Source organism: Otolemur garnettii, unplaced genomic scaffold (assembly GCF_000181295.1).
Source record: "Otolemur garnettii isolate 467f Iridium unplaced genomic scaffold, OtoGar3 scaffold00004, whole genome shotgun sequence".
NCBI classification, from domain to species: Eukaryota; Metazoa; Chordata; class Mammalia; order Primates; family Galagidae; genus Otolemur; species Otolemur garnettii.
The window spans coordinates 34,992,293-35,010,386 of record NW_003852399.1 but is presented as its reverse complement, the minus strand read 5'-3'; the positions used below and the strand labels follow the sequence as shown (position 1 = coordinate 35,010,386).

Below are 18,094 nucleotides of genomic sequence, written 5' to 3'. Positions count from 1 at the left end.
GGACTCTCAAAGAGATGGTATAGGGAGGCAGCTCAGGCCTGAGAAGTCATTTGGATGCCTTAATAATCTGGGGCACATGCAGTTCCGAGGGAGCCACAGGGAGCCTCCAAAACATTCATCCACCTCCAAACTCACAGGCCTACTTTTGTCCTTGGGCTTGAAGTTGTACCCAGTACATATCTGTATACCTAACACAGAGCTGTGAGGTTGTCTCTTTTTTGAATTTTTCCATTGTTTCTCATTCCTTAAGGACAAGCGCTAGGTAGGAGGGAGGACTGAGCTGCCTGCAGAGGAACGTCGTGGGCAAGCTCTCGAGGGCCTGGTTGTGTGGGTGGGCTTATTGGTTGCTGTTAGCTGTTTGCTTTGTGTGGGCTGTCTGCTGGAACAGCATGTCTGCGAGAGCTCCGTGCTCTTCAGATGAAATCCTGGGCTGTCTAGTCCTGCACTGTGTGCCAGTAGAGCTTTTTGCCCCCACTCAGAGAATTTTCCAGTGTAGGACATTTTCTGTAATACTACAGCTTGCCAAGACAATGCTGCCCTCTGGATGGCCAAGGACTTTTCCTTTGTTGTCTTTCCTGATGGACCTGAGAACATCAAGTTCCTGTGGCCTTTGTAGACAGTACAAATGCTATGTGAGAATAAGTTCTAGAAAAGTTGTCTTAGAATGTGGCAGATAGGGATAGAAACATGTGAAGTTTATCCCACTATTCTGTCCCTTTTCTGTCCTCATTCCTTTAGTGGATTAGATGTATAATTATTGGTCCCTTTCTTTGTTCTTGTCTAGAGGGTTATAGATAACTACCTGCCCTAACAGAAAGAGGAATTCTTCTAGCTTGCTTTTTTTTTTCAGTTCTGAAGCACCGATGATATGCAGAGTCACGAATAGAATTTCTTTAATAGTGCTTAGCATGTAGCAGAAATTTGAATTTGATGAATTTTCATTGGCCCCATTATCTGTTATTACAGAGAACTGATTATGACCTGCTCACCAACCTGAACGGTGGGACATACCTAGGTGACAAGACCTCAAGGACCATTTCAACATGGAACCCTGGGATTTGCTTCATTTCACTTAAATATCTATCCATTGTGCATGGCTGTGAGCTGGAAATCTTGCAAATGCAAAATCTAGCATCATTTGGACAACAGCATTTCCTCCTGAGCTGAATGCTTGCTTTTATACACTTATATCATGGGCAGTGCATGTCAAGAAAAAGAAATATGCTTGCCTCTGGCCAGGAGCTGCTAGTCTAACATCTCTATTTTACATCTGAGGAAACTGAATTCAAAGAATCTAAAGGATTTCTCCAAATTATGACTGACCCTGGGCTGGAACTTATGTCTCTTAAACCCCCCTTCTTCCCTCCGTTACACACCGCCTGCTTACTTACAAGTGTAACAGACCATGAAATGCAGGTGTGTAGAAAAGGCAATGTAACTTTTTCCCTGTCACTTAACCTAATTTCCATTTTGAGCTTTCATTCTTCTGGGTGGTGGAAATTTAGTCTCAGACAACTCAGTGTCACATTCCACCATACCTGGGGACTGTGTAGAGTCTGGGCGTCACCTAGCACACAGTAGTAAGAGAGGAGCCACATCTCTCCCGCTCCGTGCTCAGCTCTCCACGGTGCATCTGAGCAGTGTCTTCATCCCCACCTGACCTTTGCGCCAATAGTTGAGTTGGGTCTCTGTGCATCCTCCTTTAGCCCTTTTCAAGTCTGCCAGCTCTCTGTGATGTGTCTGCTGCTCTCACATCAGGAGGGCTCCTATAGTGTTCCCAACCCAGTGTCCACTACAGGTATTCTGGTTCTTCCAGCCAGACGATCCACACAGAGGTGTCTCCTGCTCCTTGTTATGCTGATGGAGGCAAGCACAGGCTTTCTCTCTCCCTGTCTAAACTTCTGTAGGCCTCTCGCACCAACAACCCCACCTCTACCACCATTTCTACCTTATAGACTCGGCCTGCAGGGGAGGACAGGACAGGTGCCGTCTTCTCAGGGATGTGCCTGAATCTAAGCCCTTCATTTCTCTTTCTCTCTTTTCCCCTTTTGCTCTAGGTAATTTTTATCTAAATAGAAGAATAGGTAGGATTGGTGGTTTGACCCCTCGTATGAGAGTTCTCCAGAGAAAGAGAACAAATGGGATGTATACCTGTATGAAAAGAGATTTGTTTTAAGAGATCAGCTAACACAATTCTAGAAGCTGTCAAGTTTAAAATTTGCAAGGTGGGCCTTCAGGTTGGAGAACCAGGAAGAGTCAATGATTCAGTTCAAAGGCCACCTGCAGGAAAATGTCCTCCTGCTGGAGAGAGGTCCGTCTCTTGTTCTAGTGGGAACAAAAGGCAATCTGCTTTCTCTGTAGTCCACTGATTTACAGGTGAATCTCATCCAAAATACTCTCATGGAAACAACCAGAATAATGTTTTATCACAAATCTGGGCACTGTGGCCATATCAGTTGACACATACAACTAACTCTGACACCCTTCTTGTCTGTGGTCTGCCTTCTTAGTGCTTTATCACGAGTGTAGGAGCCTCATCAGTAACAGAAGATGCTGGCAGATGCAGTGGGGTAAATACCTACCATCTATAATTATAAAATGTATATATTTATTTTGACTTGAATTAATTAGAACTTTTCAATATGCTATTTCATACGTACATCTTTATTTTTGTAGATGTTTATTGTCAGGCTTCTTTAAAAAAGGCCTCTTGAACGCAAGCCTTGACTCAGCTTTCATTGTTTAATTGATTGTTGTATTTTATACAAAAGATAATAGGTTCCATTAATTGAAAAGATTTCTAAAACCACAAGGTACAGCCCTATAGATTTAAGCGAAGCTACACAGCTTTCAGGTAATATTTGTCACTAGGAAAACATGTGAAATATAACTGCTTTTATTAAACTTGATTTTTAAAATCTTTTTTCCTCGAGGCTTGCATTTATCTTTACATAAAATCAAAGATCCCTAGTTCTGGAAAAAATTTTCCAAAGTGAGCAATGGTTTTTGCTCCAAATGGCGGGATGATTTTTCTTCCTTAAGTGTCATCTTTGCTCTTAATTTCTGAAGCAGATTTTCTCTGAGTGATTCTTGAAAGCGGGCAAAGTAATGCTTACATCTTCTTTTGAGTTTCCAGGAGACCATGGGGTTTTCTGTTGTGAAGTGCCACCTGGTACATCCTAAATTCTGTGAAGAAGAGAACAAGCTGGGCTAAGTGAACAAAAAGTGCTGTATCCTTAATTATCACAAAATGATACCTAATTACCTTCATGCCAGCTTTAATGTAACACTGAACATAGCTAGGATGCTGTTTGATTTTAAAGTGAGTTACATAAGTTAACCTTTCAGAACTGGAACAACTCTTCACCAATTTTTTCAACTTATGTTTTATAGGTCTCCTTTGGGGATATGAGTTATCACTTGGGCCACTAATAGATCGGATGCTTTCCTAGACTTGTTATTATTTAAAAAATAGCTTTGGATTTAACATTGAAATTGTAGGAGCAATTATTTCACTGTGAGTGTGCTTAAACTTGTTTTTGATAATTCAAGATATAAAAAATAATAAGACATTTATTGTCATCAGAATGGAAACTGCAGCAATTATGTCATAACAGACTGAATCTATGAACTCTGCTTGATCTCTAGTTAGATGGAACTACAATAGTTCTATAAACCCAGCAAAACCACCCTAGTAAGGATTGTAAAGTTTTCTTACTATAAAACTCTAGCTATGAATGGTCTTCAGGCTTTTATAGCAAAAGATTTAAGATAGGAAATTTAGTTTTAAGTTTCAGTAATGAGATAGCATCAACCAAAAAAATCAAGTTTTTATTTTTTTTTAGTTCTTGCTATATTCTACTCATTTATTCAGCCATTATGATTGAGTACTTTCTATATGCCCCACTGTCTATAGCTTAAAATAAGAGAATAATTTCAATTGTTATTTTTCAGTTTTGGTATTGTCATGGCAGAAAATTGAAGAAACTAATTTTTAAAATGTCTAATGTTATTTCTTTCTAATATAACTATTCACATAATAGCCATAGTTGTTCATTACATTTATTTATAATTTCCACTTTTGTAATACAATTGTCTGCTTTTGTACTTGGACTCTCTAAAGCAAAAAGAGAAGGGCCTATGGTCTAGCATTAATTTAATATGCCAGAGATGGTTAGGGGAAAGAATAATTCAGTATAACCTGTCAAACACAGTAGTTGCCAATTAGCTTCAAATCATTTAAACTTCTAGGTGTCAGCCAGGAAACTTCAAATCATTTAAATTACTTCTTCTAGCTGCCAGCAAGGAACAGAGAAGAGACGATGAAAATGGAGATGTGCAAAAGAGAAATTAGAGCTACAAAAGGAAAGTAAATAAGGAGGGATAGGAAAAGATAATTGCTTGTCTGATTTGTAAGGCCCATTTTCCTGAGTGCAGAAATGTTTCAATATGAGTAATGAAGTCGCTCTGAAAGAGAAGAAAGTTAGCTCTCTTGATAGCAATATCCCTTGATATTCACTTCAATAACTTAAAGATAGCTTAGTGTGTGAAGCAGCACATTTTCCCATTAGCATATTGTGTAAAGAATCAGTAAAATTGGGCGGCGCCTGTGGCTCAAGGAGTAGGGCGCCGGCCCCATATTCCGGAGGTGGCAGGTTCAAACCTGGCCCCAGCCAAAAACTGCAAAAAAAAAAAAAAAAAAAAAAAAAAAGAATTAGTAAAATTAAATGAAGAATGGGAGAAGATTTGAGCTTGAAGAGATCTGGTATGATGTCAGAGAGGGCCAGGAAAACGGTGGTCTGAAGCAAACAGCAAACCTTGGAGAGAAGAGGAAGATGGATCACATAAAGCATCATGTGTCATAAATACAGATGATTATCATGTAACTGATGTAACCCGTGAGACCGGGACACCACATCAATCCGGAAGTTTGCTTTATGGGACAGCTGGGAGGAAAAAGTACTAGATTAGGCAATGGGAAAGCTAGGGTTTTACTTTGTCTGTATCTTCTTAGTGGGGCTCAAGTCTCTTTGTTTCCATTGTTATCATTAAATTCCCTGTGATACGTATTGTAAGATAATAGAAATACATATTTGGTCTTTGTTCCTGGCTCCTGGCAAAGAACTTCTAACACCCTAGGAATTTCTTAAGTGCTAGGGGTGAGAGAAACATCTTGTGTTATTCATAATAAGCTCCTTCAAACATACCTGAGTTTGATTCTCCACAATAACCCTCCTTCCTCTTTCACTTATAATTAAGATTTTGTATTTTTTTTTTTTTTTCAGTTTTTGACCAGGGCTGGGTTTGAACCCACCACTTCCGCTATATGGGGCCAGCGCTCTACTCCTTTAAGCTATAGGCGCTGCCCAAGATTTTGTATTTTTTTTAACTTAAAATAATGCTTAATTTTTATTATATATAAAATGTTTAATATAGTGCTTAATTTTTGCAACCTTTTCCCTTTATCATCACATCAGTGTATATAAATTTTAGAAAAAATTTATTGTCCCTACGAGTCTGTCTCCAACAATTGAATGGCTTTAGGTAAAAATACAATACTGATTTTAAGGGAGGAGGAAAAGAGAATTCATTTCTCAATACCAACGTTATGTTTCTCCATTATATTGAACAATTTTCTGGAATACGTTTTCTTACAGTGTCTGTTTGATGACAAAGATTAAATTCTAAAAGGAAATCTGATGTTTGAAATAAGCCCACAGAATTGAGTTTTAGAAAGATCAGTAGAAAGAAAGATCAGGTATTTTTTAAGGCATACCAGATTTAGAATTATGCATAACAATTTTTCATTGCATAAAAAGAAAGGTATAAACATACCCCCAAACCCATCATTTTTCCCACTCTCTAAAGTAACCTTTTTATTTCTTTGAATTCTTTTCAGTTTTTGAAAAGATTTGACATTGCTAGTCAAATCAAACTTCCTTAAATTTGGACCATTTTCTGATACTTTTTTATATTTATAAAAATATGTGTGTGAGTTTTTTGAGGCTTAATTCTTAGGCCCACCCATTTTGTGGAAGCCTTTTGTTAGGAAAACCATTTTTGATGATGCCAAGACAGACCACTTTATACAGAAATTTCATTAAGTAGTAGATAACAAGATGAGAGAGTATTAATACATTTAATACTTTCTTGACATTATTTGCTAAGTCCTTAAGATCTAGAATCACAGAGCTCTTTTTTTCAGTTAAAACTGAGCTTTTCTAAAATTCAATTATTTTAAGAGATTAGACAACGGAGGCAATTTATTCACAGCAGAACCAGAAGTAGAACTCAATTTTTATTCCACACAGTGCTGATATTTCTGATACAAGTCACATTTCTTAGAAATAAACTCTGAAAATTAAAACTGAAGCATTGAAACTCAGTTGAACTTAGCAGCTTTCTCTGATTAACACCCCATGAGAAACATACAGTTAACGACAAGTTCCCCAACAATGGGGAACTGTTACAGAATAATGGAAGAAAAAATGAGCAGAATGAACAAATCCAACAGGAGGGGACCCAGGAGGAGGCGGAAGGCATAAGAAGGAAGACAACCAGAGTAAAAGGAAAGGAAAGAAGTGCCCTCCAGCAGCTTGAGAAAAATACGATGATGTATTTCTCCAATTCTGTTTTGTCTCTAACATGTGAGACATTGTGTTTATGTGCGAAAATAGTCTGACCCTAATTTGCCTCAATATTAGAGAGGCTCAGATTCTTGCTTACAGGACCTCCTGTATAATGGTTTCCTTCTGTAGACCCTCCTCACAGAGGAGTGTGTGATGGTCGCTGTTGAATCTGTAGTGCACAGTTCAACCCTAATGCTGCCAGATGTAAGTCTCTGTGCCTCTGTGCCCTCATGTCTATTTACTTAGGGCCATGTAGGCTCTGAACCACTCTAGTTTCTAAGAATTAGTCATCAGTGGAGTTTGAGATTTTATCAATGTACACGTATATTCTAGGACTCGACATCATGTCACATTGACAGCCTGGCATTGCATATGATCTTGATTCTGACAATGGAGTACTTATTTGATACTAAGAACCAATCTCCACCTCTACCCTGGTTCTGGTTTTCTTGGCTCATTTCATGGCTCAAGCCCCTCACACAATAACTCATTAAGATCCCTGTTCTCAAGAAGCAAGGCCTGTGTTTGTGCCAGCCCCAGTGTTTGGCTATAGGCTCAGGACTCTGGTGACAACAACAATTGGCCCTTCCCTGATGGAATATCTGAATAGCTTCTGTTCCTGATATTCCTTTGGCCACATCTGTTAGGTCACCACATTCCTCATAGAGCTCAACTCAGCTTAGTTGGTATCTGTAGCATCTGATCTACTACAGGGGACACATTTAATTCTAAGTCATAGTCTTTCCCACAATCTACCTTGTACCTCTGTTAACCTGGCTCTTGCATGGCCAATAGCAAATATAGTCAATGGAATTATGTACAGTTCAGAAGTATTTGCAAGATCAGGTACTTCAACATTCTTCTAGTTTCCCAATATTGCTTCTGTTGATTGTCATTAATGCTGTTTTGTTCAGTGTGCCAGTACTAGGTCAACACATTTATTCTGATATAATGGAAAGATATTCTGCTCAGATTATCTTTATGAATTGAGAATTCATTGTATTACCTTGTGACAGGAAGCACAGAATGATGGCTGAGCATATTTGTTACTTAGTCAATCTGCTAATCTGCCGATAACCCAGCATGTGCCGCACTACGCTACTCCCATCAGAATAACCGAGCATGTTGCTTTTTGAGTCAGATTCTCCTTGCCTCGAAGACTGTTGTAATCATCTTTGTTTGCCAAAAATTAACTCTTTTGGGCAATGAAGGAGTTCGGCAGTGCTTAGCAAACTCTTTCACCAACTGAAAAAAAAGGTTTTCTTGCACCAGTAATATTCAGACAGGAATCTCAGTAAAATATAAGCAAGAAGTTGAGCTTTACGGATTCCTGTAAGAGCCACGGTATGGAACTTTTAGTTTTGAAGAAAAGGTAGCTAAAAATAAACCTGAATATAATCAGGGGAAGCAAAAAGGGAGTTTAGAATTGTCATTTGTTTTTAGTAAGAAAGCCACATCCATTGTTCTTATTTATAATGGGCTGAAATGGTAGAGATAGCTAAATCTGCAGAGAAACATTTCCCAGAAATAACAAGGATGTTAACCTGAACACAAGATTATATGTATATGTATATGTAGTTTCCTAGAATTGAGAGCTGACGTATAAAAGGGGTTATTAGAAAGATTCTGAATTCCCAACAGAAATCAGACTGCATATCCCAAATAGTCTCTCTTTTCCTGAGCAGTAAACATATTTCTCAGAAGGAATTTGATTCATTAGAACTTCAGCGTGCCTGATACAGAAGAATAAAGTCAACACGACTTCATCTGCCCCTGAGGGACTGTAAATGAATGGTGTTGAATTGTGCATGTTGTGTCAATGTTATTCTAGAAATGTCAAAACGAAGCTTGTTGCAAAATCTAATGCCAGGTCCAAACTGACAGATGGCTTTCTATTGTTTACAACTAATGTAACTCTTTATTTTGTTTTAGAAATCATCTAAAATAAGGATGAGTCGAACTTACCCATAATATTGAATTTAGGCAGGGAAATTCTAGCAGCCCTAGACGTCAGAAGTCATGATAGCTAACAGGTATTAAGGGCTAACTTTATGTCAGTTACTCTTTTAAGTGCCTGTAAGTATCAACTCATTTTAATCATGCCACATTCCTATGAAGCAGAAATTATTTTTCTTATTATCCCTCATCTCAGGGCAAAGGAACTAGGCCCCAGAGATCCAAAGTACCCAGGGTCACATAGAAGGCAAATTGTAGAGTTAGGATTGGAACTCAGTCATGCTAGCTCTAGAGTTTGTATTCTTTATCAATATGCATTATTATTCTGTTCCAGAGGAAAGTACAAATCTCAGTAGTTATTTGTTCAAAAACAGAATCTGACATAATCATTAATGATGTATGACTATTTAAACGTTAGATCTGTAAGAGAAGTATCCAAACTATTAATACATACCATCTATTAATATAATAATATATACTGGCAATTAACTATATTTAACTATTAAAAAGCTTAAATGAACACTATCACCAAGGTAATAATACTTTCTTTCTTTCATCTTTTCAGCAACCTTGACACAGAAGAACTATGTGGTAAGTTTCTTTAAGACCAATCAAACTCATTTCTTATTTTAGAAGGAAAAAGAATATTATCTGATATATTTCTGTATATCTTACAATGAATGGTATAGATTAGGAGTTCTGGAATAAAGTAAAAGATAAATCGCAAAAGATTTATCTTTAACCATGAATTTTGCTCAAGCATGTGTTTCACTCCAGCACAAGTTAGGCCTAGTTAATTTCTTCACAGAAGGAGAATTGTTAGCACAACCAGTACATTAGTTTCACATGAGCAATTTCTGCACTAGTTTGAATATATGTTTAAATTGGTGTTTAATACAACTTCATTATTCTCTTTACAATATATTGTGCAAAGCCTTTTGTTACTGTTATGCAGAGCTATCTCCTCCAAATGTAAAAATAACTTTGTCTTATACCTGCCTGAGCCATTCTGGAGATTTAAATGTCACTTGCAAAACAAGTGATTCAATGGAGAGAGATAAATCTGTACCAATGGCTGATTTAATTGCCTTTTCATTTGTTTTCTTCATCTTTGTTAAATCAACTCTTGTTAAATCAACTCCTAATCAAACATTAGGACTATGGGAAGATAAAATTCATGAAATTTATTATTTTTATGAAAAAATTATGGACAGTTATAAAACCATGCAATTTGAAACAGCTATATTTCTCTCCGTACTAGAAGGTATTAAGTTTTATGTTTTAAGATAAATGTTTAAGGTAATACCTTTGTCCAAGTTTGATCTTATTGTCTATGCTGCCCCAAACATTTTTCACGGCTGGAGGTAGTTTCTCTAGAACTCCTAGCTGAAAACTACAAACACTTTCTGAACATCTTCTAATTCTTACAGTTTTAGAATTGACTAAAACCATCAATAAAGCCCTTTGATGGCATTGAAAAGTGGTTCATCTTCCATCTCAGCAAAGTGGTAGAGCAACACCAAGGGATGTCATGCCAGACAAAATATCAGAACACAGGGTTTCAAAGCAGTAACTCTGAATGAGTATAATCACCAGCCATGAGCTTTCAGCTTTTCCAATGGGGGCACAAAACTCCAGGCCTCCTGTCCCTGTGTAGTGGCCATTCCAGGTTCGGGGAGAAAAACCCAACTAAAAAGCTGGATGTGTTTATGCAGAAGCAAGGTACTTAAGTACCAAAGTCAGTCATGTTTTTTTTCACCAGCAGAGAAAAATAGGGAAAAATCTTTCTGTGCTTTTGGACATACTCCAGTGGTGGCCCCTTCTACACAACTAGTATTACGCTGAGTGTCCTGAAGGGCCCATATGGAGCATTGCCACAAGGCTTTAAGATGAATAGCAACCACCAACATAAAGGTCAAGCCATGCACACAATCCCTGCTAGTGTCACAGAGAGATGAAGTAGAGAATTGAGAAGATTATCTCGATAGTTTCTACTCATATATCAGGCCAGAGAAATCATTCTGCAAATCATTCAGATAATTTTGTTTTGTTTTGTTTTCCACTTAACTTTCCCAGGTAGGCACAGTCGATGGAGGGTTTATGATAAAAACACTTAGGCAATACAGCAAATAAAGAGTCGCTATCTGTCGTCATTAAGGAATGGTGTATTATCTTCTATCTTCCCATAAAAATACTTAAAATTTTAAAGTATGATAATATCTGTTCTCCTACTTCTCTACAAAAACATAATTAGTTTTTGAATGTGTCTCTCTTCTATAATAAGGGAACTTGATTAGGTACCTATCTTGTATTTCATTAAAAGGTTTGATTATGATTCCCCCCACCCCACAGTTTTAGTTAGGGAACTAGCATATGGGGCTTTACTTCAACATAATTGTTCTGTATTTTTTAAATTCACCGATTATAACTCCAATCATGTGTTATAATCCTCCTCCTTTCTGTTCCAGAATATGCATTTTAATCTCAGGAGTGCAGTTTCATTTCTCATTATTTTGTGAATATGAAGTAAATATTTAAGTTGGGTTCTAATCAAAGCCAAATGCTTCAGTGCTAGCAAGTGAAATGTGTCGATTCAGGCCCCCACACATTCCCCGTGTGTGGGAGGGGCCCAGATCTTGATTGGAATGGAAAGTAGATTTCATGTGCTCTTTCCTAAAAGCTAATTAGAAGTCGCAGATATCTAAACGTTCATTCTGTTACTCTTACTTAATGCATCAGTTTACTACATATGGACCTAGAATTAAAAATCTATTTAAAATGTTATAAAATTGATTCATAGATAGTATTTTTAAAAATTTAACAATACAGAATTACGTAGGAGTATCAGCTGAAATGTCAAGTCTCTCTCCCTCCTTCTCTTCCCCTGATACTGAGCTCTGCTGTTAACTGCTTGGAACTTCTCCTTCTAGACATTTTTATGCATATATTGACATTGATATGTATATATAGAGAGAGATAGCTAGATAGATATATCTGTGGGGTTTTCTAAATAGTTGAGAGTATATGGTCAGTGCAGCTGCATATTTGTTCTACCTCATTTTATTAAAAAGGCAGCATATATAATGTCCCATTTACCTTAATTTTTTCAATGAAGTCTTTAATGTGTTTTTAGGTTGTTTCCAGCTTTTCCCTGGAACAAACAGCATCAAAGTAAATATTCTCATATATATATATTTTCTCTGCACTCTTATTCAAATAGTCCTGTATGGTACATTCCTAAAAGTGTAATTCTTTGGTCAAGGTTTTTTTTTCCCAAACACCTCCACCAGCAGTATATAAGAGTGCCAATATTATTCATTCTTCGCATGTAACAGTGAAGGCTTTCCTAAATGAAACTTTTGGCCATATCTTATCACTCTCAGTCAATATGTGACTCAATTTTAATTAGGCAATTATGTTTGAACACTAGCACTAAAGCTTAGGTTTTGTAATTCTGCCATATTTAACTTCGATTCAAAGTGATCAGGAGCATAATTATTACCTTCCTGACCTTATCTGGTTTGACTGTTTTCATAACCTTACTCATTTTTACTGAACTGTTTTGCAAATCTTGAACTTGGTAGGTAAGAATTTTGAGATATTTATAGATGGTTGAAGCATAATTCTAATGAAAGTTCATGTAGCAAGGGTACTTGATCTAAAAGCATATTTGTAAGAAAGCTCTGTGAGCAAAGTTGAATATATTTAATAGTGTAGTTTCTCATCTAGTTGGGTTACCAAATATTAAACCACAGTAGAACCTCCACAGTTGACCACCACTCTACACTGACCACCTATATGAGTTCATCTAATTTTCATGTAACCATATGTATTTAGTGGAAGACTGACCTGTATATAATGGCCACCTCTGTAAGTTGTATCTTGACCACTTGAACTATAATACAAATTATTAATTTTCCCTCTGTAACTTGAGCAGTTTAGTCCACGCTATGTGGGCTTTGCCCCTTAGTTGTATTCTTTTTTATTTAGTGTAAGCTCTTTTCATGTTTTATTATTAGCATGGGTTGGATTAGGCATGTCCTATTGTTTATCACATGTCACGGAAGATCTTTTCAACATGGAGGACTGGTCTGAATTAGGTACATCCTACAATTACCAACGCATTTTACAGTTCATTGAGACCTGTATGACCCAAAGGAAAGAATTTGAAAAGCTGACATTGAAGGAAAAGGATGATCTTCTATATATTCTGGAAAGCAGCAGCCAAAGAAAGATGACAGAATATTTTGATACTTAGCAACATCCAAAAACATAAACATGCATTCTTGGGGGAACACGGTAAGGAAAGTAGAAACCTGCAGCAGAAAAGGAGGAAAACTTTCCCCAGTGAAGTCAATGATGCCATGTTAAGCTCAAATAAATGAGGACAGTTAATGCCTGATTCTCTGGGCCGAAGATTCAAGAAGTTGCTGAAAAATTCACACAGGAATTCAGAGTGGAAGATTTTCAAGCATCAAGAGGTTGGTTAGAGAAATTTAAACAGCAACATAAGATCCTCCAGAAAGTCTTGTGTGGTGAATCCAATGAAGTTCCAGTAGAAGTTGTGGAAGAGCTCAGCAACACATTCCCGGACTTTGGCAAAGGCTTCAAAGGTGATGGCATTGGTAATGCTGATGAATGCAGACTCTTTTTCATGAAAGAGTTGAAAAACTTTACTTGACAGGAGCCTCACCATGAAGGGTAAGAAATGTAAGAGCAGAAAACTTTCCAAAGAATGTTTTACAGTTCTGTTTTACACTCGTTCCACCAGAGAGAAACTAAAGTCCTTGGTGATAGGTAAATCAGCAAAGACATACACATTCAAGAACCTGAAACCTGAAGATCGCCCCATAATTTGGAGATTAAACAAATGTGCATGGATGACTGGTGCCCCACTTGAGTGGGTAAGGGGTATTGACAGAGAAAAAGAAATGGTCTGTTCTACTGGCAGTAGACAGCTGTCCTGGCCACCTGCAAGTGAATCTCTCACAGATGTGACACTGAAATATCCACCTCCAAATATGACCTCAAAAATCTATCCTCTTTATCAATGCATCATTGAAACATTTAAAATGCATTACCAAGCTCAGCTCCTGCGGTGGGTCACTACTAAAACACAAGCAACTTCATCCATTGAGTGAGTTACCTCTGGATGCTCTCCTCTAAATCATTCTGCTTAGAATAAAGTTCAGCCAGAAATGATAGAGAAGTATTTCAAGAAAGTTGGATTTGTCACACCCCAAGAGTATGATGGTTTGGCCCCATCAGACAGTCCATCTCCCATGGCAGAATTTGAAGGAGTAGATTGCAGTGGATGATGAGGTGGCAACCTGTAATGAACCTGACCCAAAAGCAATTTTTCAAGCAATATTGACTGAAGTACAGATGAGTGTAAAAGTGTTTGAAGCAGCTGATAAAGTAAAAGAAGTGAGTGAGGATGACACAGAAATTGTAGAGACCCCAGAGGAAGAGGATGTCAGACATTTTATAATGCAGTTAAAATCACTTACTGTGGAAAAATGCCCAGGTGTGCCGAGTGGAGTAGCCAGCATCAAGAGTGCTTTCTCCACTTATGTTTGTAATAAAAATAAGAAATAGCCCGAGATTGATTTCTTTTTCAGAAAGAAGGATTAAACCTTTAGAAATCAGTAAATGTGTTGATTTTGTATGATATTGCATATATGATTTTACTGTGTTTTGATTAGGTATGATTTTGTAAGACATTAATAAAAGCTATACTAGAAAGCAAAGTCTAGGTACATATCAGTATAGTAGGCCTAATTCCTTATGTGGACCATCTCTGTATGTTGACCTATTTGTTGCAGTCCCTTGGATGGTCAACTTACAGAGGTACTGCTGTATTTTATAAGTTATGTAAAGTCTGTAAACACAATGGATAAAAATTGAGAGTACAAGAAAGTCCTCAAATAAAGGCTTATTAGCTTCACACCCAGGTTTCTTTTAGCAGCCATACCTTAGGCACTCTGGACAGCTGGCATTGCCTGAGCCTGTGCAGTACAGAGAGGCCTGGGCCAGCACATCTGAGTGCTAGAAAATCAGTAACCTCTATGCCCTCTTCCAGGCTTGTAGAGCAATGGATACCTGGCTCATGTCACTCAGTGATTGAATTGAAAACAGTTGAGTGACACTGATGGGTACCCCCTCAAAATAACCCATATTTCTAGATTTCTAACTTACCCCCTTATTCATAAGATGAGGGGTAACCCTCTTTTTCATCTCAGTTATTTTCTTTCCTATCTGGTCTGTTGCTTGAGACATTTAGATAAAGTTCATTCTGAGAGACTCATGTAAACTCATTAGAATTTTTTATGAGACCAGTTCCCAAGGAGACTTTTGTGGCACCTCTGAGTCCTCTGGTTCTGATTTAGAATTCTTAGGCCAGATCTGAAAATATAACAACTTGGAGGATTAAGGTGAAGAATATAAAAATAAAACAAAATAATATTGATGATAGAACACCACTGATTAAGTACAATAGGGAAGAAAGAAACTAACATATCATTAGCATTTTATTAAATAAGACGTTACCTTGCATGTCCATGAGAAAATTTGCTTTTCGACAGATAACTTTAATTCGTAGTACTTTCATTATAGCCAATGTCTAGACTCTTTACTTTTCAAAGATTCTTCACTTAAACTGATGAAGATTAGTTCTCACATATTTCCATAAGTATAACACATCGCCATTTTGCTCAAGTCCGTGGAACCCACATGTGGGTTTCAATAAAAGTAGATCTCTTTTCTAGGAAATTACTTTAGTTACCAAAGGACAAGCATTGCAAGGAACTAATACTTGTTCTGAATTATTCCTTCTATCGAATGACGTGATTTAAGGATAAAACACATTTTTCCTACTCACACTGGCATTGTGATTACAATGAGACATGTGACTCACAATAACAGGAATAAAATGTGAGTCCAAGCTCAGCCACTTGGCACATCACTGGCCTTGTCACATGTTGGGGCATGTAGATGAAATTCTAGATTTCCGTCCTCCTTTCACTTTATGATTATGGCATGGCCCATGGTCCTTATTCTGTGATGAAATCACTCCAGGAAATTGGTTCCTCCCTTGCCTCTGCTGACGGTCTCACAAACATTCCCATATCATGGTACATCCAGGGTAAAATTTCTAGAGGCAAATTTTAGGATGTCACTGTTTGGTGGCTTCCTACTGGCAAAAGTGGTGTCACATTTAATGTTTATCATAATCTTCCAGGAAACACAGATTCTGGTTTAGCAGATGAGACCTCAATAATCTTTATTTTTAACAAGTATGCTGTGCAGTGCTTCTCAAGTTTATAGACAAATGTGTCTATAAATCACCTGAGGATCTAAATAAATGCAGGTTGTGATTTGGCAGACCTGAGTTGGGCCTGAGATGTTCTAACCACTTCCCACATGAAGCTGATACCGCTGCTCCGCAAACCACTCTGCGAATAGGGAGGCACTAGAGGATTCTGATGCAGATGGTCAGAAACATGACCTAGACTTGAGAATGAAAGTCAGTGCACCTGGCAAGAAATGTTTCTAATCCATACAGCTTCCTCTTTCACCACTGATTTTTTGCATTTTACTTCCTTGCTGCCTCCCATCCTCAAATATTTTTCTGTGCTATCCTTTATGACCTAGCAATGCTAAACTACACAAATTCCTACAGACATGGTAAGTTACCACTCGTTTCCATGCCTTCCCTCTGATGGTCCAGTAGGTTAACTAGCTATCTGTTAACTGAACAGCTTGTGAGTCTCCTTGGTGAAATTCTCTCTGACTCACCCAGGCAGACTTGGGTGTTCTTTGACCTGTATTTGTATAGCACCTTGTACTCAGGCTTTGGAACTGTTGTCTTAAACAATGATCACATGTACTACAGTTGTGTGTTGGAATGTTTGTCTTCCACACCTGCTTACAGATGGAGGCTTTGTGTTTATATTCCAAGCTCTGACTGTAGCAGCTGGCACATAAAAGGCACTAAATAAATGTACGACAGTTCATGGAATGAGTAAAATTTAAATGAACACACAGCACCATGTAGAGGGAAATTACTTCCTTTTATTGATGTTAGCTGTCTCTGGCTCTCCCACCCAACTTCCCCCTTTCAGTGTATTTGAGTGCACTTGCCTTGACTACCTGACACACAAGTCTCAGTGAGTAAATTATAAAAGCTATGGTGACACTGAGCTGCACTACCTCAAAATAACCCTTACACTTAGATGTCCAACTTACGTTCCTCTCCAGGGCTTGGTTGTAATTCTCTCTTTTCTCACTTATCTTCTTTGCTATCTAGTGATTGTTTTCTTCTTTAAGAAGAAGAGCAGGGATAGGTCCCACTGAGAGGAGAAAAAGACAGTTTACAGTTTCTCTAGGAACTTTCACTAATGAAGCCAAATGTCTCATTTATGAATAAAGCGGTGGCTTTATTTGAGCGGTGGCTTTACCTCTTGGTTTTGTTTGTTTGATTAATTTTTTAGCACCAAATTTCTTTTATTTTTGCCTCATATGTTTCTGTCTACTTGAATTTTAAGCCCTGTTACCAATCCTTCTTGAGGCTTTGTATATACTACATGTCGGTTTTAAAATAAAATAAAGAAACTTCACTTTTTAGAATTTGTCACTACACTTTTTGCTTGTCTTACTATGAACTCAATTATGATATTGTTTTCATAATGTATGGATATTCTGTAGCCACTTAGGCTTTTTTCAGAGGGACTTTATTACAAAAAGTTGTGCAGAAAAGGTCAGAAATCTTTGTCAACTGATATCAGAAAGTCAACGTCGTAACCAAGAATTACAATGTTATTTTGAAGGAGGTATTTAAGGAGTATCTACTTTGTATTTATCTTCCAAATAATTCTTCCTGAGGAATCTTTAAAAGAGATGATTTATACCATGCTGTTGCTAAGGGATGCATTTTGCTTTGTTAAAAATCTGTCATTTGTTTTTAATCAGTGTGCACACAGACTATATTTTGACAACCATGATTCGGAACTGATTTATTGCTCACCAGTGTTTTTTTTCCTTCCACAAGAATTCTGCACATTGACTAATCAGTCAGTGGTACTTTCCATCTGTTATCAATATCAATGTCAACAAATAAGTCCATCTGGAGTATTAAATAAATAATCCAGGCAGTTTCCATCAAATACACTAAAGTGTTGCATAGTGATCTCAAGTGACTTACATGTGATTATATTTATCATTTCCATTTAATTCTGCAAGTATGTATGGCACACTGATGAAAGATGAATAAACCACAGTTCATCCAAAGATGAGTTCCGAGGACTGGGGATGGTGACTGTGGATGTTTTAGTATCTGAAGGTTCTAGGTCTTCTCAATGTCTTAATTTCTGTCAGGCTAGATGGCTCTCATTATAGATACGGACAGCTTTCTATAAGTAAATATGAGATTTTGCATTTATATCTATTATATTTCAACTTACTAGTTTAGGATCAGTTCATACTCCATACTTTTCATTTTAATTATGACC

The 18,094-nt window shown here is 37.4% G+C and overlaps 1 protein-coding gene across 1 annotated transcript in view; it reads left to right on the top strand.

The window, feature by feature from the left end:
• Positions 1 to 18,094, top strand: part of NECAB1 (N-terminal EF-hand calcium binding protein 1) — a 142,158-nt gene that overhangs the window by 45,807 nt on the left and 78,257 nt on the right. Inside the window, exon 4 of the mRNA XM_003782494.3 lies at positions 9,151 to 9,176. Within this exon, the coding sequence (XP_003782542.1) occupies positions 9,151 to 9,176 (26 nt within the window). The remainder of the gene's footprint in view (positions 1 to 9,150; positions 9,177 to 18,094) is intronic.